This window comes from Dipteris shenzhenensis, chromosome 16 (assembly GCF_047967505.1).
Source record: "Dipteris shenzhenensis isolate YYH24624 ecotype China chromosome 16, Dip_SZ_1.0, whole genome shotgun sequence".
NCBI lineage: Eukaryota > Viridiplantae > Streptophyta > Polypodiopsida > Gleicheniales > Dipteridaceae > Dipteris > Dipteris shenzhenensis.
The window spans coordinates 33,439,122-33,455,512 of NC_141611.1; the positions used below are offsets into that span (position 1 = coordinate 33,439,122).

Below are 16,391 nucleotides of genomic sequence, written 5' to 3' on the forward strand. Positions count from 1 at the left end.
GAGTGGTTTACTTCCTACACAGGTACTCATGGAGTTGTTCACCTTGGGAACAACTATGCATGTCAGATTGCAGGGATTGGCAGTATACAGATAGTGTTCCCTGATGGACGCACATTTATGCTTGATGGTGTTCGCCATGTGCCGCAAATCAAGAAAAATCTGATTAGCACTGGCTTATTGGATGACAGTGGTTACCACACCACATTTGGGGATTCCAAATGGGTGATTCCTGATGGCCAGGTTGTAGTGGCTGAGGGTTTTAAGAGTGATACCTTGTACCCTCTTTATGTTTCCAATGTGGGTAATCATGTTGTTGCCATAACCGAGCTGCCAAAGGTTTCATTGTGGCATAGCCGGTTGGGACACATGTCTGTTAAAGGAATGCAAGAACTGTCACGTTTGGGTTATTTGCTGTCTCTTTCTTTTTCAGATTTGCCTACTTGTGATCATTGCATATTTGGCAAGCATTCTGTGACTCCTCATAAGAGGAGAACTCCCCTGAATAGAGCACCGCTTGATCTAGTGCACACTGATTTGTGTGAGATGCCACAGTTATCACTAAGGGGTGCAAAGTATTTCATTACTTTTATTGATGATGCCACACGCAGAGTGTGGGTCTATTTCTTGAAGCATAAAAGCGATGCCTTAGATGCTTTCAAGAAGTTTGTCGCTCAGGTTGAGAATCGGACAGGTCGCTGGCTGAAATGCCTCAGATCCGATAATGGGGGTGAGTATGTGTCACATGCTTTTGTGCAGTTTTGCGAAGCTAAGGGCATCAAACAGGAACGCACAGCCCCTCATAATGCATCTCAAAATGGTGTAAGTGAGCGAATGAATCGAACTATTCAGGAGAAGGTTCGATGTATGTTGTCTTATGCTGCATTGCCCCATGGCTTTTGGGCAGAAGCCGTGCAAACAGCAGTTCACATTATTCACAGGTCGCCAAACAAGGCTTTGGAGTTGAAAGTGCCAGAGGAGATGTGGTCTGGCAAGCCACCCTCATATAAGCACTTACGTGTATTTGGCTGCGAGTGCTTTGCTCATGTACGCAAAGAACTGCGCACCAAACTGGCGCCAAAGTCTTTCAGATGCATCTTCATGGGTTATGGTGACGAAGGTGAAATGGGGTACAGGTTATGGGATCCCGTTAAACGGAAGATTATACGCAGCAATGATGTCATCTTTAAAGAGGATAGTGTACACAAGGAACCCGTGCAACCTGTGGAATACAGGAGGGTTATTTATGATGATGTTGGACAGCAAAGAATGCCCTTTTATATGCAGCAGCAGGCTGCTGCAGATAACCCTGTTCAAGAGGGTATACAGGCTGGAAATCAGCCAAATAATTTTGCCAATGATGCACCACTGGATATGCCAGCAGATGGGGCTGTAGAACAGCCAGATATGGTGGTACAGCCACCCGTCATGCATGACGAACAGGCTGGACAGCAGCCTAATCCGGAACATTTTGTTAGGAGGAGCACCCGTGTACAACGGCCTCCTGACAGGTTTGTTCCAGGAGCCAACAATGTGGCTGATTTTATCATGCTGACAGATTGTGGTGAGCCTTCCAGCTTCAAGGAAGCTATGGGAAGAACAGAGAAAAGGAAGTGGGAGAAAGCCATGCAGTCAGAAATGGACTCCCTACTTCAAAATGATACATGGGACTTGGTGCAGCTACCTGCAGGCAGAAAGGTTTTGCCATGCAAGTGGGTTTACAAAGTCAAAGTGGATTCAAATGCTTTACCGAGGTATAAGGCCAGATTGGTTGCCAAGGGATTTAAGCAGGAGAAGGGCATTGACTTTGATGAGATCTTTTCCCCTGTCGTCAAGATGACTACTTTGAGAGCAGTGTTAGCTCTTGTTGCTCATGAGGACATGGATTTATGTCAGATGGATGTGAAGACTGCTTTTCTTCACGGAGATCTCCATGATGAGATCTACATGAGTCAGCCAGAGGGATATGCTGTTAAAGGGAAAGAGCAGCTTGTGTGTAAGCTCAAAAGGAGCTTGTATGGACTCAAGCAGGCACCAAGAGAATGGTACAAGAAGTTTGATGCCTTCATGCAGTCTCAAGGGTATCATAGGTGTGAGACCGATCATTGCTTGTACACCAAACGGGTAAAGGATGGCAGTTTGATGCTACTCATTCTATATGTGGATGACATGCTGATTGCCAGTAAATCTCAGCATGAGATTAGTGCTTTAAAGAAACAACTGCATAAGTCTTTTGACATGAAAGACTTGGGTGATGCCAACCATATTCTTGGCATGCGGATTACTCGTGATAGGTCCAAGGGACTTTTGTTTCTGTCACAGAAGGAGTACATTGACAAAGTACTGCAGAGGTTTAAAATGGAGGGGGGGAAGTCTATTAGTACCCCGTTGCCTCCACATTTAAAACTCAGCAGTAAGGACAGCCCCAGATCAGATGATGATAAGGCTGAAATGGCCAAGGTTCCGTATGCATCTGCAGTTGGTTCTTTGATGTATGCCATGGTTGCCACTCGTCCGGATATTGCTTTTGCGGTGGGAGTCATCAGCAGGTATATGGCATCTTTATGGGTTACGGTGACGAAGGTGAAATGGGGTACAGGTTATGGGATCCCGTCAAACGGAAGATTATACGCAGCAATGACGTCATCTTTAAAGAGGATAGTGTACACAAAGAACCCGTGCAACCTGTGGAATACAGAAGGGTTGTTTATGATGATGTCGGACAGCAAAGAATGCCCATTAATATGCAGCAGCAGGCTGCTGTAAATAACCCTGTTCAAGAGGGTATACAGGCTGAAAATCAGTCAGACAATTTTGCCAATGATGCACCACTGGATATGCCAGCAAATGGCACTGTAGAACAGCCAAATATGGTGGTACAGCCACCCGTCATGCATGATGAACAGGCTAGACAGCAGCCTATTACGGAACATTTTGTTAGGAGGAGCACCCGTGTACAACGGCCTCCTGACAGGTTTGTTCCAGGAGCCAATAATGTGGCTGATTTTATCATGCTAACAGATTGTGGTGAGCCTTCCAGCTTCAAGGAAGCTATGGGAAGAACAGAGAAAAGGAAGTGGGAGAAAGCCATGCAGTCAGAAATGGACTCCCTACTTCAAAATGATACATGGGACTTGGTGCAGCTACCTGCAGGCAAAAAGGTTTTGCCATGCAAGTGGGTTTACAAAGTAAAAGTGGATTCAAATGCTTTACGGAGGTATAAGGCCAGATTGGTTGCCATGGGTGTCTCGGTTGCAGAAATGCGTTGCACTGTCAACTACTGAAGCTGAATATGTTGCAGCCATTGAGGCTTGCAAGGAAGCAATATGGCTTACTCGGCTGGTGGGAGACTTGGGCATTACAGGAGATATGCCAGTTTTGCATTGTGATAGTCAGAGTGCTATCATGTTGGCAAAGAATCCGGTCTTTCATCAGAAGACCAAGCACATAGATGTGAAATATCATTTCATCAGGGAGGTACTGGAAGACAAGCGACTTGAGCTTGTGAAGGTGCATACTGATGATAATCCTGCAGATTTGCTCACTAAGAGCTTGCCTACAGAGCGGTTTACACATTGCCGCCACATCATGGGATTAGGATGAGACCACTCTTATTTTATGGTCTTGTATACAGTAACTGTATATTGCTGTAATTTTTATTCTTTTCCCCCTTTAGGCATATTGGCCTTTAGGTGGGAGGTTGTTGGGGTAAAGGCACATTGCCACCCCTTTATTAAAGATATGACACCTATGACTGTCTTAAGACAGTCATAGGGGGAAAACCTAATCCTAATAAAACTTAAGAGTTTGTGGTGTGGCTCATCACTACACACCCGCACATTTGGAGTCCTCTCTCTCACTCTCTCCCTCTTGTACCTCTCCCACTTACCTTCTCCCTTCAGAAAAATCATCCATGAAGTTAATAAAATATAGATGCTATCCCAAAGATGGCGTCCTCATGGGACCACATGCATCATTGTGTATGAGCTGCAATTTTCTCTCAGCTCTAATAGATCCATCTCTAGGAAAGGCATCCCTATGCATTTTTCCCAATATGCATGCTTCGCAGACACATCTAGAAGTCTTTTCAAAGAAGGCATATCATGTACCATCCCAAGCTTGTCCCGTGGCAGCACAACAGGGAACACAGCTCCGCACCCATCTTGGGAACCTCCATGGCTAACGTGGCAACGCATGGACCAGCAAGAGGCACTGGAAAGCCAAACAGTCCTACTCTCACGGGGGGTGGGACACCCACAACACAGGCCCTCACTCATCTACCCTAGCCTCACTCGATGAGTGGGCACACCCACAAGCAAGGCCCTCTCTCTCTAGGTGACATTAGGAGAGGTTAACGTCTAACACCCCCTCTCAGCTCCTAGATGGAACAGAGACGCCAGGGAGTTGGGTGTGTTGTCGGAACAACTGGAGGAATCCATTGTGTGATACTCCATCAGTGAAGATTGCCACAGGTATTGTCAAAGAAGCCCCATCTTGGCGCGAACCACCTCAACACGATCATTGGAAACTTGGAACTATTGCTCCCAGGCCACATTTGTTATGTTCACTCCTTTGGTATTGTACTAGTGCATTGGGTCATCTGGTACAACAATCCAATTGTTGGTACTAGTACATGACTCCAATAGAAGGTACTGGAACAATAATGCAACTAATACTGCCACCGATGCAAGGTCTGCTTCCTTGCATGGGCACATGTATCACTGAGCTAGATAGCTCCCTCTCAAGTACAAACTGGTACAATGTCGCCAGATCGATGAACTTTAGTGCTCCAATGGCAATGGGCATATAACAGTTCACAAGGATCAATCAATTGTGTCTAGATTCCCACACTGGCAATCTACTGACCCATCCGGATCTCGAGCAACATCATACAATAGCTGCGGAAGAATACTAGGAGACCTCCTTTGTATTTGCCAGGTCATAACGTCCAAACAGAATACAAACTGTAACATACATCCACCTGAGTCAGTAGGAACAACTTCTCGTGGCTCGAGGTTGTGCCTGAAAGCCGGCCTCGAATAAACGACTCCCTTCCCGTTGCACCTGATCGACAGGTCCCGCTGCCACAAACAAGCAAGTAATCCTCCAATTGGAACCGGAAAGCCTGCTGGCAATGCTTGCCCCATGCTACTAGAAGGTTGGAGTGTACGTCGTTGCGGCTGTAACACTATTGGCCAATTGGTTACTGGACCATCTACGGTCCTTTGGGACATTGCTGCCAATAATGACCTTTGTGGCCACATCGGTTACACATACGGGATGCCTTGAGTGCTTCTCATTCCTCAGTTGTCAACTGCTTTTTGCCTTTCTGCTCAACTACCAAAGCCTCATCATAGGTACGATCGACAAAGCGCTCCTCCTGGTCGAGCACCGTTGGGACCAATTCCTTCAAGGTCAACTCATTCATCCTACCACTGGTGATCAAGGACGAATAGAAGGCCCCATACTGAGAGGATAACCGGGAAAGTAGAGTTATGGCCATGTTCTCGGATGATATCTGCTTCCTTGCCTGGAGGATCTCGTGCTGAAGTTCTTGCAACTTGTTGATGTAGTCCTGCATCGATGAGGACTTCTTGGGATCCAACAACCACATCTAGAATCCCAGGGAAACCCTCTTCATGGGAGAGGTTCAATTATACAAGGACGCCAAATACTCCCATATACTCTTGGCCACTGTCATGTGCTTCAGGTGATGAATCAACTGAGGTATATGCTTCACGTGATAAAGCAACTGAGGTATATGCTGTGAGGGAAAGGGAGGGGAGTGGAACAATGGAGACTGAGAGAGGGAGACACAAGAAGTGTGGGTGTGTATAATGTGTTGAGCCACACCACAAACTCATAGGTTTTATTAGGATTAGGGATTCACCCTATGACTGTCTTAAGACAGCCATAGGGGTCATAACTTTTAAAGGGTGGCAATGTGCCTTTACCCCAACAACCTCCCACCTAAAGGCCAATGTGCCTAAAGGGGAGAAAAGAATAAAAATTACAGCAATATACAGTTACTGTATACAAGACCATAAAATAAGAATGGTCTCACCCTAATCCCATGATGTGGCGACAATGTGCAAACCGCTCTGTAGGCAAGCTCTTAGTGAGCAAATCTGCAGGATTATCATCAGTATGCACCTTCACAAGCTCAAGCCGCTTGTGTTCCAGTACCTCCCTGATGAAATGGTATTTCACATCTATGTGCTTGGTCTTCTGATGAAAGACCGGATTCTTTGCCAACATGATAGCACTCTGACTATCACAATGCAAAACTGGCATATCTCCTGTAATGCCCAAATCTCGCACCAGCCGAGTAAGCCATATTGCTTCCTTGCAAGCCTCAGTGGCTGCAACATATTCAGCTTCAGTGGTTGACAGTGCAATGCATTTCTGCAACCGAGACACCCATGATATAGCACCTCCAGCAAATGTGAAAATATAACCGGTAGTAGACTTCCGGTTATCTGCATTCCCTGCATAGTCTGAATCTGTAAAACCATGCACCAATGCATCCTGCCTACCATAGCATATGCACAAGTCTTTGGTACCCTTGAGATACCTCAAGACGCCTTTCACTGCTTCCCAGTGCCGCTTGCCTGGATTTGCCATATACCTGCTGATGACTCCCGCCGCAAAAGCAATATCCGGACGAGTGGCAACCATGGCATACATCAAAGAACCAACTGCAGATGCATACGGAACCTTGGCCATCTCAGCCTTATCATCATCTGATCTGGGGCTATCCTTACGGCTGAGTTTTAAATGAGGAGGCAACGGGGTACTAATAGACTTCCCCCCCTCCATTTTAAACCTCTGCAGTACTTTGTCAATGTACTCCTTCTGTGACAGAAACAAAAGGCCCTTGGACCGGTCACGAATAATCCGCATACCAAGAATATGGTTTGCATCGCCCAAGTCTTTCATGTCAAAAGACTTATGCAGTTGCTTCTTCAAAGCAATAATCTCCTGCTGAGATTTGCTGGGAATCAGCATGTCATCCACATATAGAATGAGTAGCATCAAACTGCCATCCTTTGCCCGTTTGGTGTACAAGCAGTGATCGGTCTCACCCCTATGATACCCTTGGGACTGCATGAAGGCATCAAACTTCTTGTACCATTCTCTTGGCCCCTGCTTGAGTCCATACAAGCTCCTCTTGAGCTTACACACAAGCTGCTCTTTCCCTTTAACAGCATATCCCTCTGGCTGACTCATGTAGATCTCATCATGGAGATCTCCGTGAAGAAAAGCAGTCTTCACATCCATCTGACATAAATCCATGTCCTCATGAGCAACAAGAGCTAACACTGCTCTCAAAGTAGTCATCTTGACTACAGGGGAAAAAATCTCATCAAAGTCAATGCCCTTCTCCTGCTTAAATCCCTTGGCAACCAATCTGGCCTTATACCTCGGTAAAGCATTTGAATCCACTTTTACTTTGTAAACCCACTTGCATGGCAAAACCTTTCTGCCTGCAGGTAGCTGCACCAAGTCCCATGTATCATTTTGAAGTAGGGAGTCCATTTCTGACTGCATGGCTTTCTCCCACTTCCTTTTCTCTGTTCTTCCCATAGCTTCCTTGAAGCTGGAAGGCTCACCACAATCTGTTAGCATGATAAAATCAGCCACATTATTGGCTCCTGGAACAAACCTGTCAGGAGGCCGTTGTACACGGGTGCTCCTCCTAACAAAATGTTCCGTAATAGGCTGCTGTCTAGCCTGTTCATCATGCATGACGGGTGGCTGTACCACCATATTTGGCTGTTCTACAGTGCCATTTGCTGGCATATCCAGTGGTGCATCATTGGCAAAATTGTCTGGCTGATTTTCAGCCTGTATACCCTCTTGAACAGGGTTATTTACAGCAGCCTGCTGCTGCATATTAATGGGCATTCTTTGCTGTCCGACATCATCATAAACAACCCTTCTGTATTCCACAGGTTGCACGGGTCCTTTGTGTACACTATCCTCTTTAAAGATGACGTCATTGCTGCGTATAATCTTCCGTTTGACGGGATCCCATAACCTGTACCCCATTTCACCTTCGTCACCGTAACCCATAAAGATGCATCTGAAAGACTTTGGTTCCAGTTTGGTGCGCAGTTCTTTGCGTACATGAGCAAAGCACTCGCAGCCAAACACACGTAAGTGCTTATATGAAGGTGGCTTGCCAGACCACACCTCCTCTGGCACTTTCAACTCTAAAGCCTTGTTCGGCGACCTGTTAATTAGGTGAACTGCTGTTTGCACGGCTTCTGCCCAAAAGCCATGGGGCAATGCAGCATAAGACAACATACATCGAACTTTCTCTTGAATAGTTCGATTCATCCGCTCACTCACACCATTTTGAGATGCATTATGAGGGGCTGTGAGTTCCTGTTTAATGCCCTTAGCTTCACAAAACTGTACAAAAGCATGTGACACATGCTCACCCCCATTATCGGATCTGAGGCATTTCAGCCTGCGTCCTGTCCGATTCTCAACCTGAGCGACAAACTTCTTGAAAGCATCTAAGGCATCGCTCTTATGCTTCAAGAAATAGACCCACACTTTGCGTGTGGCATCATCAATAAAAGTAATGAAATACTTTGCACCCCTAGTGATAGCTGTGGCATCTCACACAAATCAGTGTGCACTAGATCAAGCGGTGCTCTATTCTGGGGAGTTCTCCTCTTATGAGGAGTCATAGAATGCTTGCCAAATATGCAATGATCACAAGTAGGCAAATCTGAAAATGAAAGAGATGGCAGATAACCCAAACGTGACAGTTCTTGCATTCCTTTAACGGACATGTGTCCCAACCGGCTATGCCACAATGAAACCTTCGGCAGTTCGGTTATGGCAACAACATGATTACCTACACTGGAAACATAAAGAGGGTACAAGGTATCACTCTTATAACCCTCAGCCACTACAACCTGGCCATTAGTAATCACCCATTTGGAATCCCCAAATGTGGTGTGGTAACCACTGTCATCCAACAAGCCAGTGCTAATCAGATTTTTCTTGATTTGCGGCACATGGCGAACACCATCAAGCATAAATATGCGTCCATCAGGGAATACTATCTGTATACTGCGAATCCCTGCAATCTGACATGCATAGTTGTTCCCAAGGTGAACAACTCCATGAGTACCTGTGTAGGAAGTAAACCACTCCCTATGAGGAGTAACATGAAAAGAAGCTCCTGAATCCAAGAGCCAGGTATGCATGTCAAGGCCATCAACAACCAATGTATGTGCAATTACAGCAGAAGAGCATAAAACATCATGTCTGTCACTGTCACTGTCCTCTGCTGCAACATTCACTGCATCCAAGTCATCTGCCTTGGCCTTGCCTTTGCCTTTGCTTCCACTGCCTGCATCCTTTGTCTCAGCCTTCTTGGCTTTCTGATCCCGTATAAACTTGAAGCACTTAGACTTCACATGTCCCTTCTTGCCACAGTAAAAGCATTCAATATCCTTTTTGCCACGGGACTGACTGCGGGATTTGGACTTGCCAGCAGATCTCCCCTTCTGCTGAGTCCTACCTCTTTCCTGTACCTGCAAAGCATTGGAAGACTTGCTGCCCGCATTATTCTTCCTGCTCATCTCCTCCATAAGGAGAGAGCTCTCCACATCAGCATACATAAGAGTGACATTTGAATTTGACAGGGTGGTCTTGAAAGTGTCCCAACTCTTAGGGAGGGTACACAACAAGAAAGTAGCCTTGAACTCCTCATCAAGGTTCAATCCCTGTGCAATAAGCTGTGTAAAGATGGCATTGAACTCACTCAAGTGTGAGGTCATAGCTGTACCTTCCTTCATGCGAAGGTCGACAAGCTTCTTCAACCAATAAACCTTACTGGGTGAACTCTTTTGGGCATATAACTCTTCTAGCCTCTGCCATAGGCCATAAGAGGTCTTTTCTGCCTGAACATTGAACACAAGAGAATCAGTGAGAGTAAGCATGATAGCAGCCCTTGCGGACAAATCAAGCTCCTCCCATTCATCATCTGCCATCCCAGATGGCTTGACACCCTTCACCCTTATGGGCTTAGAAATCTTCTTTAGCAGAAGTACATTCAAACATTGTTCTGCCCATAATGCATAATTGTGTGCCCCTTCCAATTTCTTTATGTTCAGTATTGAAGATTCACTTCCCCCTGATGCCATATCAGATAAGGAAAGTGCCTGACTCCCTGTAAGTCAAAAAAAAAAGACTAAATAAAATTCTGATTTCTCAGAAAACCTGCTCTATCAAGAGCCAGGAGCACTCACAATAGTGCTGTTTTTTACTGTCAAAAAATCTGCAGCAAAACAGAAAATTTTCCCTCTAGCCACTGTACCTTCTGACACACTGTACCGTGCTCAAATAGGCATAAAACAGTAACTTCAGAATGCTGTAGCTGTTCCACAAGTGTTTTATCAGTGCATCATCATTTGACGAAGCACAAAACATTGCTGTTCTGGACACTTCTCCCACCTCATATGAGGTATTGCACTGATTTTATATGCATAAACCACTTGTCATACACTGTTTTGTCCACTGAAAAAGGCTCCAAACACCTCAGCCTGTCACAAACCTGCAACAAAGTATGGGACAAATCCCAAGCAATCACCCTTCTGCCAAGGGGATAAAAGGCATCTGAAGTGCTCAAACAGTAACTCAAGTGCTCACAAGCAAAATCTGGGCAAAAGCCCCTTGATTTGACACCTGTACCAAGTGAAAAAACACCTCAACACTGAGGTAGCATACAAAATACAGCGCTCTCTTGGCACTTTCACCTGACAATGTAATGCATAAACGGCTCTGTGTACACAGTAACAACACAGATCCCAACGTACAAACACTGAAGAGAAAATCTTTTGAGCACTGTCAACGATGGACAGTTAGGGACCGAGTAAACTCGATGCGCCCTGGCCAAGCGTGGCTCAACTGAGATTTTCAAAGTGTCGTACACAGAATGTGACCTGCAAGAAATGTCATTGAGTACACTGCGGAAACAAGACCAATGTGGGCACCCTGGCTCCACACTGCCTCAAGGCATACACTGCATACACTTCTAGGCAAAAGCCCTTTGAAATTGTCACCCGAAAACTGAGATTTGCACTCAGCAAAAGCATAAAAGCCCTCTGCAAAATCAAGGCATCTGACCTTCCCGAAACAAAATAACTGTGCAACCACCACACACTGTGGCACTAGTCACCTCAAGCACGAGGGACACGAGTGTACTTGCTGTACCTCAAACACACAGTTGTAGAACTGAAAAATTCCGAGAATGCAGAGCAGAGTGCTCTCTCTTTTCCTTCTTCTCCAAAAAAAAAACCTGTGTCTGCTATACCTTCTGTACCTGCGCAGGGTACCTGCTGTACCCTGTACCTGCGAGGGCACGGATCCCCAAAAAAAATGTCGAAGGTCTTGCACGCGTCCTCGCCCGCTGATGGAGGTCGGCTGCCTGTGTGCAGCCGGCTGCTGCTAGTCACGCGAACGTACAGCCGGTACGGCTGCCTGTACGGCTTTCGTACAGCCGGTACGGCTGGCTGTACTGGTCGCTCCGGTACGGCTGCTGTGCAGCCTGGTTGCGCGCGGCCGGTGCTGCGCGCTGGCTGTGCCCGCCTGGTAGGCTACAGCCGCCGGTAGGCAGGTAGCAGCTAGCTGCAGTTGTGGCTGCGTGCGTGCCTGCTGCGCGCGGCGGGTCGCACACCTGCTGCGCGTGGCGGCGCCCTGCTTGCTGTTGCCGCGCCCTGCTCGCACATTGCTGCCAGAGGGCACGAGGCCCGAGGGGAGAGGAAGGGGTAGAGAGAGGGGTAGACCAGAAATGAGAGGGAGAGGTAGAGGCTCTGATATCACTTGTGAGGGAAAGGGAGGGGAGTGGAACAATGGAGACTGAGAGAGGGAGAGACAAGAAATGTGGGTGTGTATAATGTGTTGAGCCTCACCACAAACTCATAGGTTTTATTAGGATTAGGGATTCACCCTATGACTGTCTTAAGACTGTCATAGGGGTCATAACTTTTAAAGGGTGGCAATGTGCCTTTACCCCAACATATGCTTCATGTGATGAATCAACTGAGGAGTTACTGTTAAGAAAAATGAATGATCTTACCCTTGAATTGACAAAGCTGGGATTGAGTCTCGGCTTCCTTCTGTGCCAGAATGCCAAGGTCCGGTGCAAGGGGATTTGGTCGGGCAACACCGATCAGGATGAAATCTGCCAAATTATATGATTGTAACACAGGCTCCATCATGTCCCCCCAGAGACCATAATTGAGCCCATCCCACTTCCGGTCAACCGGAAATGTAGGCAACACTAGAATTCTAGTCTTGTTCTCTGCCATCACGGACAAAGTTGTCATGTTGGAGTGAAGAGGAAGCTGAATTGAAAGAGAAGGTGGATGGGGTAGAAGGGAATAGAAGGTTGAAGAAAGGAGAGGGATGGGGAAGAGGATGAAGGGGCTGACAGCCCAATGTATCTTCACACCTCGCTATCCGTCCCGTGGGAACACCACCTCTCTGATCTGAAAACACCATTGTTACAACGGCTACGAAACATTGGAGAACACCTATGAAACGTCTAGGGAACGTTTCCTATGCCGTTCCCCAACCTAAGTCTTGTCTATCATTAGGATCTTGTTTATGTCCTAAGTTCCTCACTCCAAATTTGGAATTCTGATTCATCTATCATCTATGTCCTGACATCCTGACTCCAAATTTCGTCCAAAAGCAGTTGTACAGATTGTGTGTTTTTTATTGAGTATGGTGATGTGGCGTTCCCTTCCTGTTCCTGTCCCCTAGGATTTTGGCGTTCCCATTCCCTAGGGGGTTGGCGTTCTGTTGGCGTGCACGTTCCCTAGTAACTATGGAAAACACCCTTCAAAGTTGTCCTTTGCTCGACACCCGAACAGTCCACTCCTCGGACGCTCTCCTCCTCAAAGACACCTTTGAACAGCACCCTAAACCTCCTCTCCGTGTGCTGGCTCAACACTCCCTCCGCTCCTTGGTCTCAAGCCAATTGTGGCTCTGAAACCATCTGAGGAGTGCAGCGAAAATGAACAGAGAGAGAGAGAGAGAGAGTTAGAGAGAGAGAGAGAGAGAGAGAGAGAGAGAGAGAGCACGCCTCACACACACCGCACTGAGAGGGAGAGAAAACAGAGAAGACGGCAAATGGATCTCAGGGAAACACCCCCAGAACTGCAGGGGAAAACCTCTACTGAATGGATGCACAAGAGAGGTACAAGAGGTGCTCAACTGCTGCAGCCTGAGTGTGGAAGTACTGCTCCACACACCTGCTCCAATTGATGGGAAACAAGGAGAATGGGGGGGCATCCCCCCCTGCCTAGTCGGCTGATCTGGAAGAGAGCCAACCCCCTCATGTAGGGCTGACCAGCCTAGGTGGGCCGACCCACTAGGACTGCACACAGCCCTATAAAGAGGGCTCACCCCCCAGCCTATGGGGGGCTGTATCTAGCCAAGGTGGCCGACCTGCAGGTCAGCCCACCCCCTCAGCTCTACTGCCCACAAATAGGGCCCATAAGAGGCGCCTAAGGCATGTCCGGTGGCAGCACAACAGGGCAGATCTGCCCACACAGCTCCGCACCCCTCCTGGGAACCTCCATGGCCAACATGACAACACATGTGCCAGCAAGAGGCACTAGAAAGCCAAACAGTCCTACTCTCATGGGCCGACACACCCCCATACGGGTCCTCACTCATCTACCCTAGCCTCACTCAATAGGCGGGCAACCCACAAGCAAGGCCCTCTCTCTCTAGGTGACATCAGGAGATGTTGACCTCTTAACACATACGACACTCTTCCGCCAACAGGAGTAGGCTGTCCAGGCCTCTTGCAATAATGACATTTACCCTTTCTCTTGGGCTGCCCTACTTTTTTTGAATTCTTCTTTGATGGCTGAGCTGAATCATTCCTAGATTGAGAGCCACCAAAGTGAGGCTTATGTTTGCCTTTGGCCAACAAGGCTTGGTCATCATCATGCACCTTAATATGCATGTTTGTTCTTTCTGCAAACAACAGTCCCTCAAGGTCTTGAATAGTGAGTGGAATTGTACTTCCCTTGATGGACAAATTCAGAGAAGTGTGAAAACTCAAATACATCATTGGCAATGAATTCAATGTCATAGATATAAGCTGACTATTGGGTATGACTTCATCAATGGTCAATAGGTGTTCTCTAAGATCCTGGATCTTAGTCATATGATTCGACAACGAATCCCACTTTGCATGGCGATTGCAAAGAACCCTGTGTTCCATGCTCGCACAAAACACATCGAGATTCAATATCACTTTGTACGCGAGCTCATCATGGATGGAGAGTTCGACTTGGTGTACTGTCCGACTACAGAGAATGCTGCGGACATCTTAACGAAGGCTCTTGGAAGAGACTTGCTGGAGAGGCATCTTCATCGACTTGGCATTGGACCGAAAAAGTAAGTTCACTTGCAGGTGGACATTGAGGGGGTGTGTTAGATATCAATGCTCCACTCTCGTGCTCCACTCTCGTGTAACTACTCGGGAACCAGCTACCTCTACTTGTAAGCCCTCCATATGAGGAGAAGGCATTTGAGTAGCTTGGTTATTCGGTAGGCCTTGGTTTGGACACCAGATGGGGGCCATGTGTGGCCTGATGGCTGGACGGCTTCAAATAGAGTTGGCACACCGCCAACTAGGCTACAGATAGAGTTGGCACACCACCAACTAGGCTACATGCAAGTGCGGGAAGGCATCCCATGACTGACCACACTGAGGGTAGATGGAGCATTTCTCGGGGCAGTCCACTCTTGAGTTGCAGGGCCCGTTTGGAGCCTTAGATGATCCCAGATGGCTCTGGGCCGAACATACTCCGTAGGTTAGTTGCTCTATTTTGTGCACTGGTTCTATCGTGTGGTCGGTGGCCTATTTTGGGACTGACCCCTAGTTGGCCGTTTTGGGCGGACTGGGTCGGTCACCCAATTGGCTTTAACCGACTACTTGTGGTGGCTATATAAGAGCAAGCCCGTGAAGCCCATTTCATCACTGGCTACAGCAACCCTGATTCCTTAGCATCCAGCCTCCGTCTTCTACTGTTTCCAGCTCGCCATCGAAGCTTCTTTCACAGGAGCGCACGGCTGGGAGGCAGCGCGTCTATTGTATCAGTTTTACAGTAATCAAAATTTAGATTCTCCATACTATCTGTTTTCTCTCTTGCGTACGAGATCCTGTTATCTGTTGAGCACAAACGTTGTATTGTTTTCTTACAGTTACTTCACCTTTATAATTGAGTTTGTAATTGTTGTTTGACAGATGGATCCTGAGGAAGAAAGGAGGATCTTGTCAAGGGAAAAACAGGCATCTGTTATGAACTTTGAAAGCACAATTAAGCGACACACACTAGTTTTAAAGAAAAGGGATCTACTCAGACAGAGAGCAGATAAAGAGGTGCAGAAAAAACTAGTGGAAAAACTTTTGGCTGCAGAGGGCCTTGAGCTGGCTGAAGAGAGCGACCTTGATTGAGAGGGATTCTTTCAAGGCATGGCTGCTGTACATATGTAAGTTGTGTAAAACAGATGTGGCATGATTCGCTTGCTGCAGAGCATTGCAGAGCGAGTTTTGGCTGATTAATTTTTCCTCATGTAGCATGATTAGTAGTGCCTTTAAACTGTTACCTATTACATGAGCTCTATGCTTCTTCAGAAATAGTTGTAGTTTGCTTCCGATTCTTATCTGTTAATTATTGGAATCATCATTTTTTGATCCAGACTCTCTAGTTTGCTAAAGCCTTACTGATTGTGTTGAAGGTCTTGGACCTCCTAGTGGGTGGCTGCTGAGATTAAATCATTGAGCTATTGGTGTGATTTTGTATCCCACATTGGTCATGATTGTTTGCCATGATTTCATTTTTAGAAGAAATTTCTCTCGTGGTTTCAACTGGTATCAAAGCAGGCTTTCCATGTCCATCTCCAGTCTCAGTAGTCTTGTGCAAGTTTGTTGCAAAAAGAGCTTCAGTAGGGCTTCTTTTACATGCACAGGTCTTGATGAGCCTTTAGGTTTCAAGCCTCGTGCACTTCTGGCATCCTTCTACACTATGCTTGCACATATATGATCACATTCTAAGATGGTTGCACATTGGCCTTGAGAGCTATTCTTCAGTGTAATTTTGACGTTTTTGGGTGGAATACTCATCTTTAATAGGTTTGCGCATGCTCACATGGATAGATCCGACTCATTTTTTACCATGGGACATATTTCAAGATGTGAAAAACATTTGTCCAAATATCCCTTAATCATATGAAAAATTTCAAAGATTGTGACACAATGGATACAGCTGTACGAACAATTCTTACCTCGTGGAAATATTGTATTTGGCACTCTTTTGAAGGCATTCAAGGATGTCAATTTCTCA

The 16,391-nt window shown here is 46.6% G+C and overlaps 1 protein-coding gene across 2 annotated transcripts in view; it reads left to right on the forward strand.

Moving 5' to 3' along the window:
- Positions 1-15,698, forward strand: part of LOC147892861 (Chaperone DnaJ-domain superfamily protein) — a 30,739-nt gene extending 15,041 nt beyond the window's left edge. For both annotated transcript variants that reach the window (XM_087387262.1, XM_087387263.1), the window contains exon 5: positions 15,293-15,698. In XM_087387262.1, the coding sequence (XP_087243388.1) occupies positions 15,293-15,502 (210 nt within the window). In that variant the 3' untranslated portion in view covers positions 15,503-15,698. The remainder of the gene's footprint in view (positions 1-15,292) is intronic.
- The last annotated feature ends 693 nt before the right edge of the window (positions 15,699-16,391 follow it).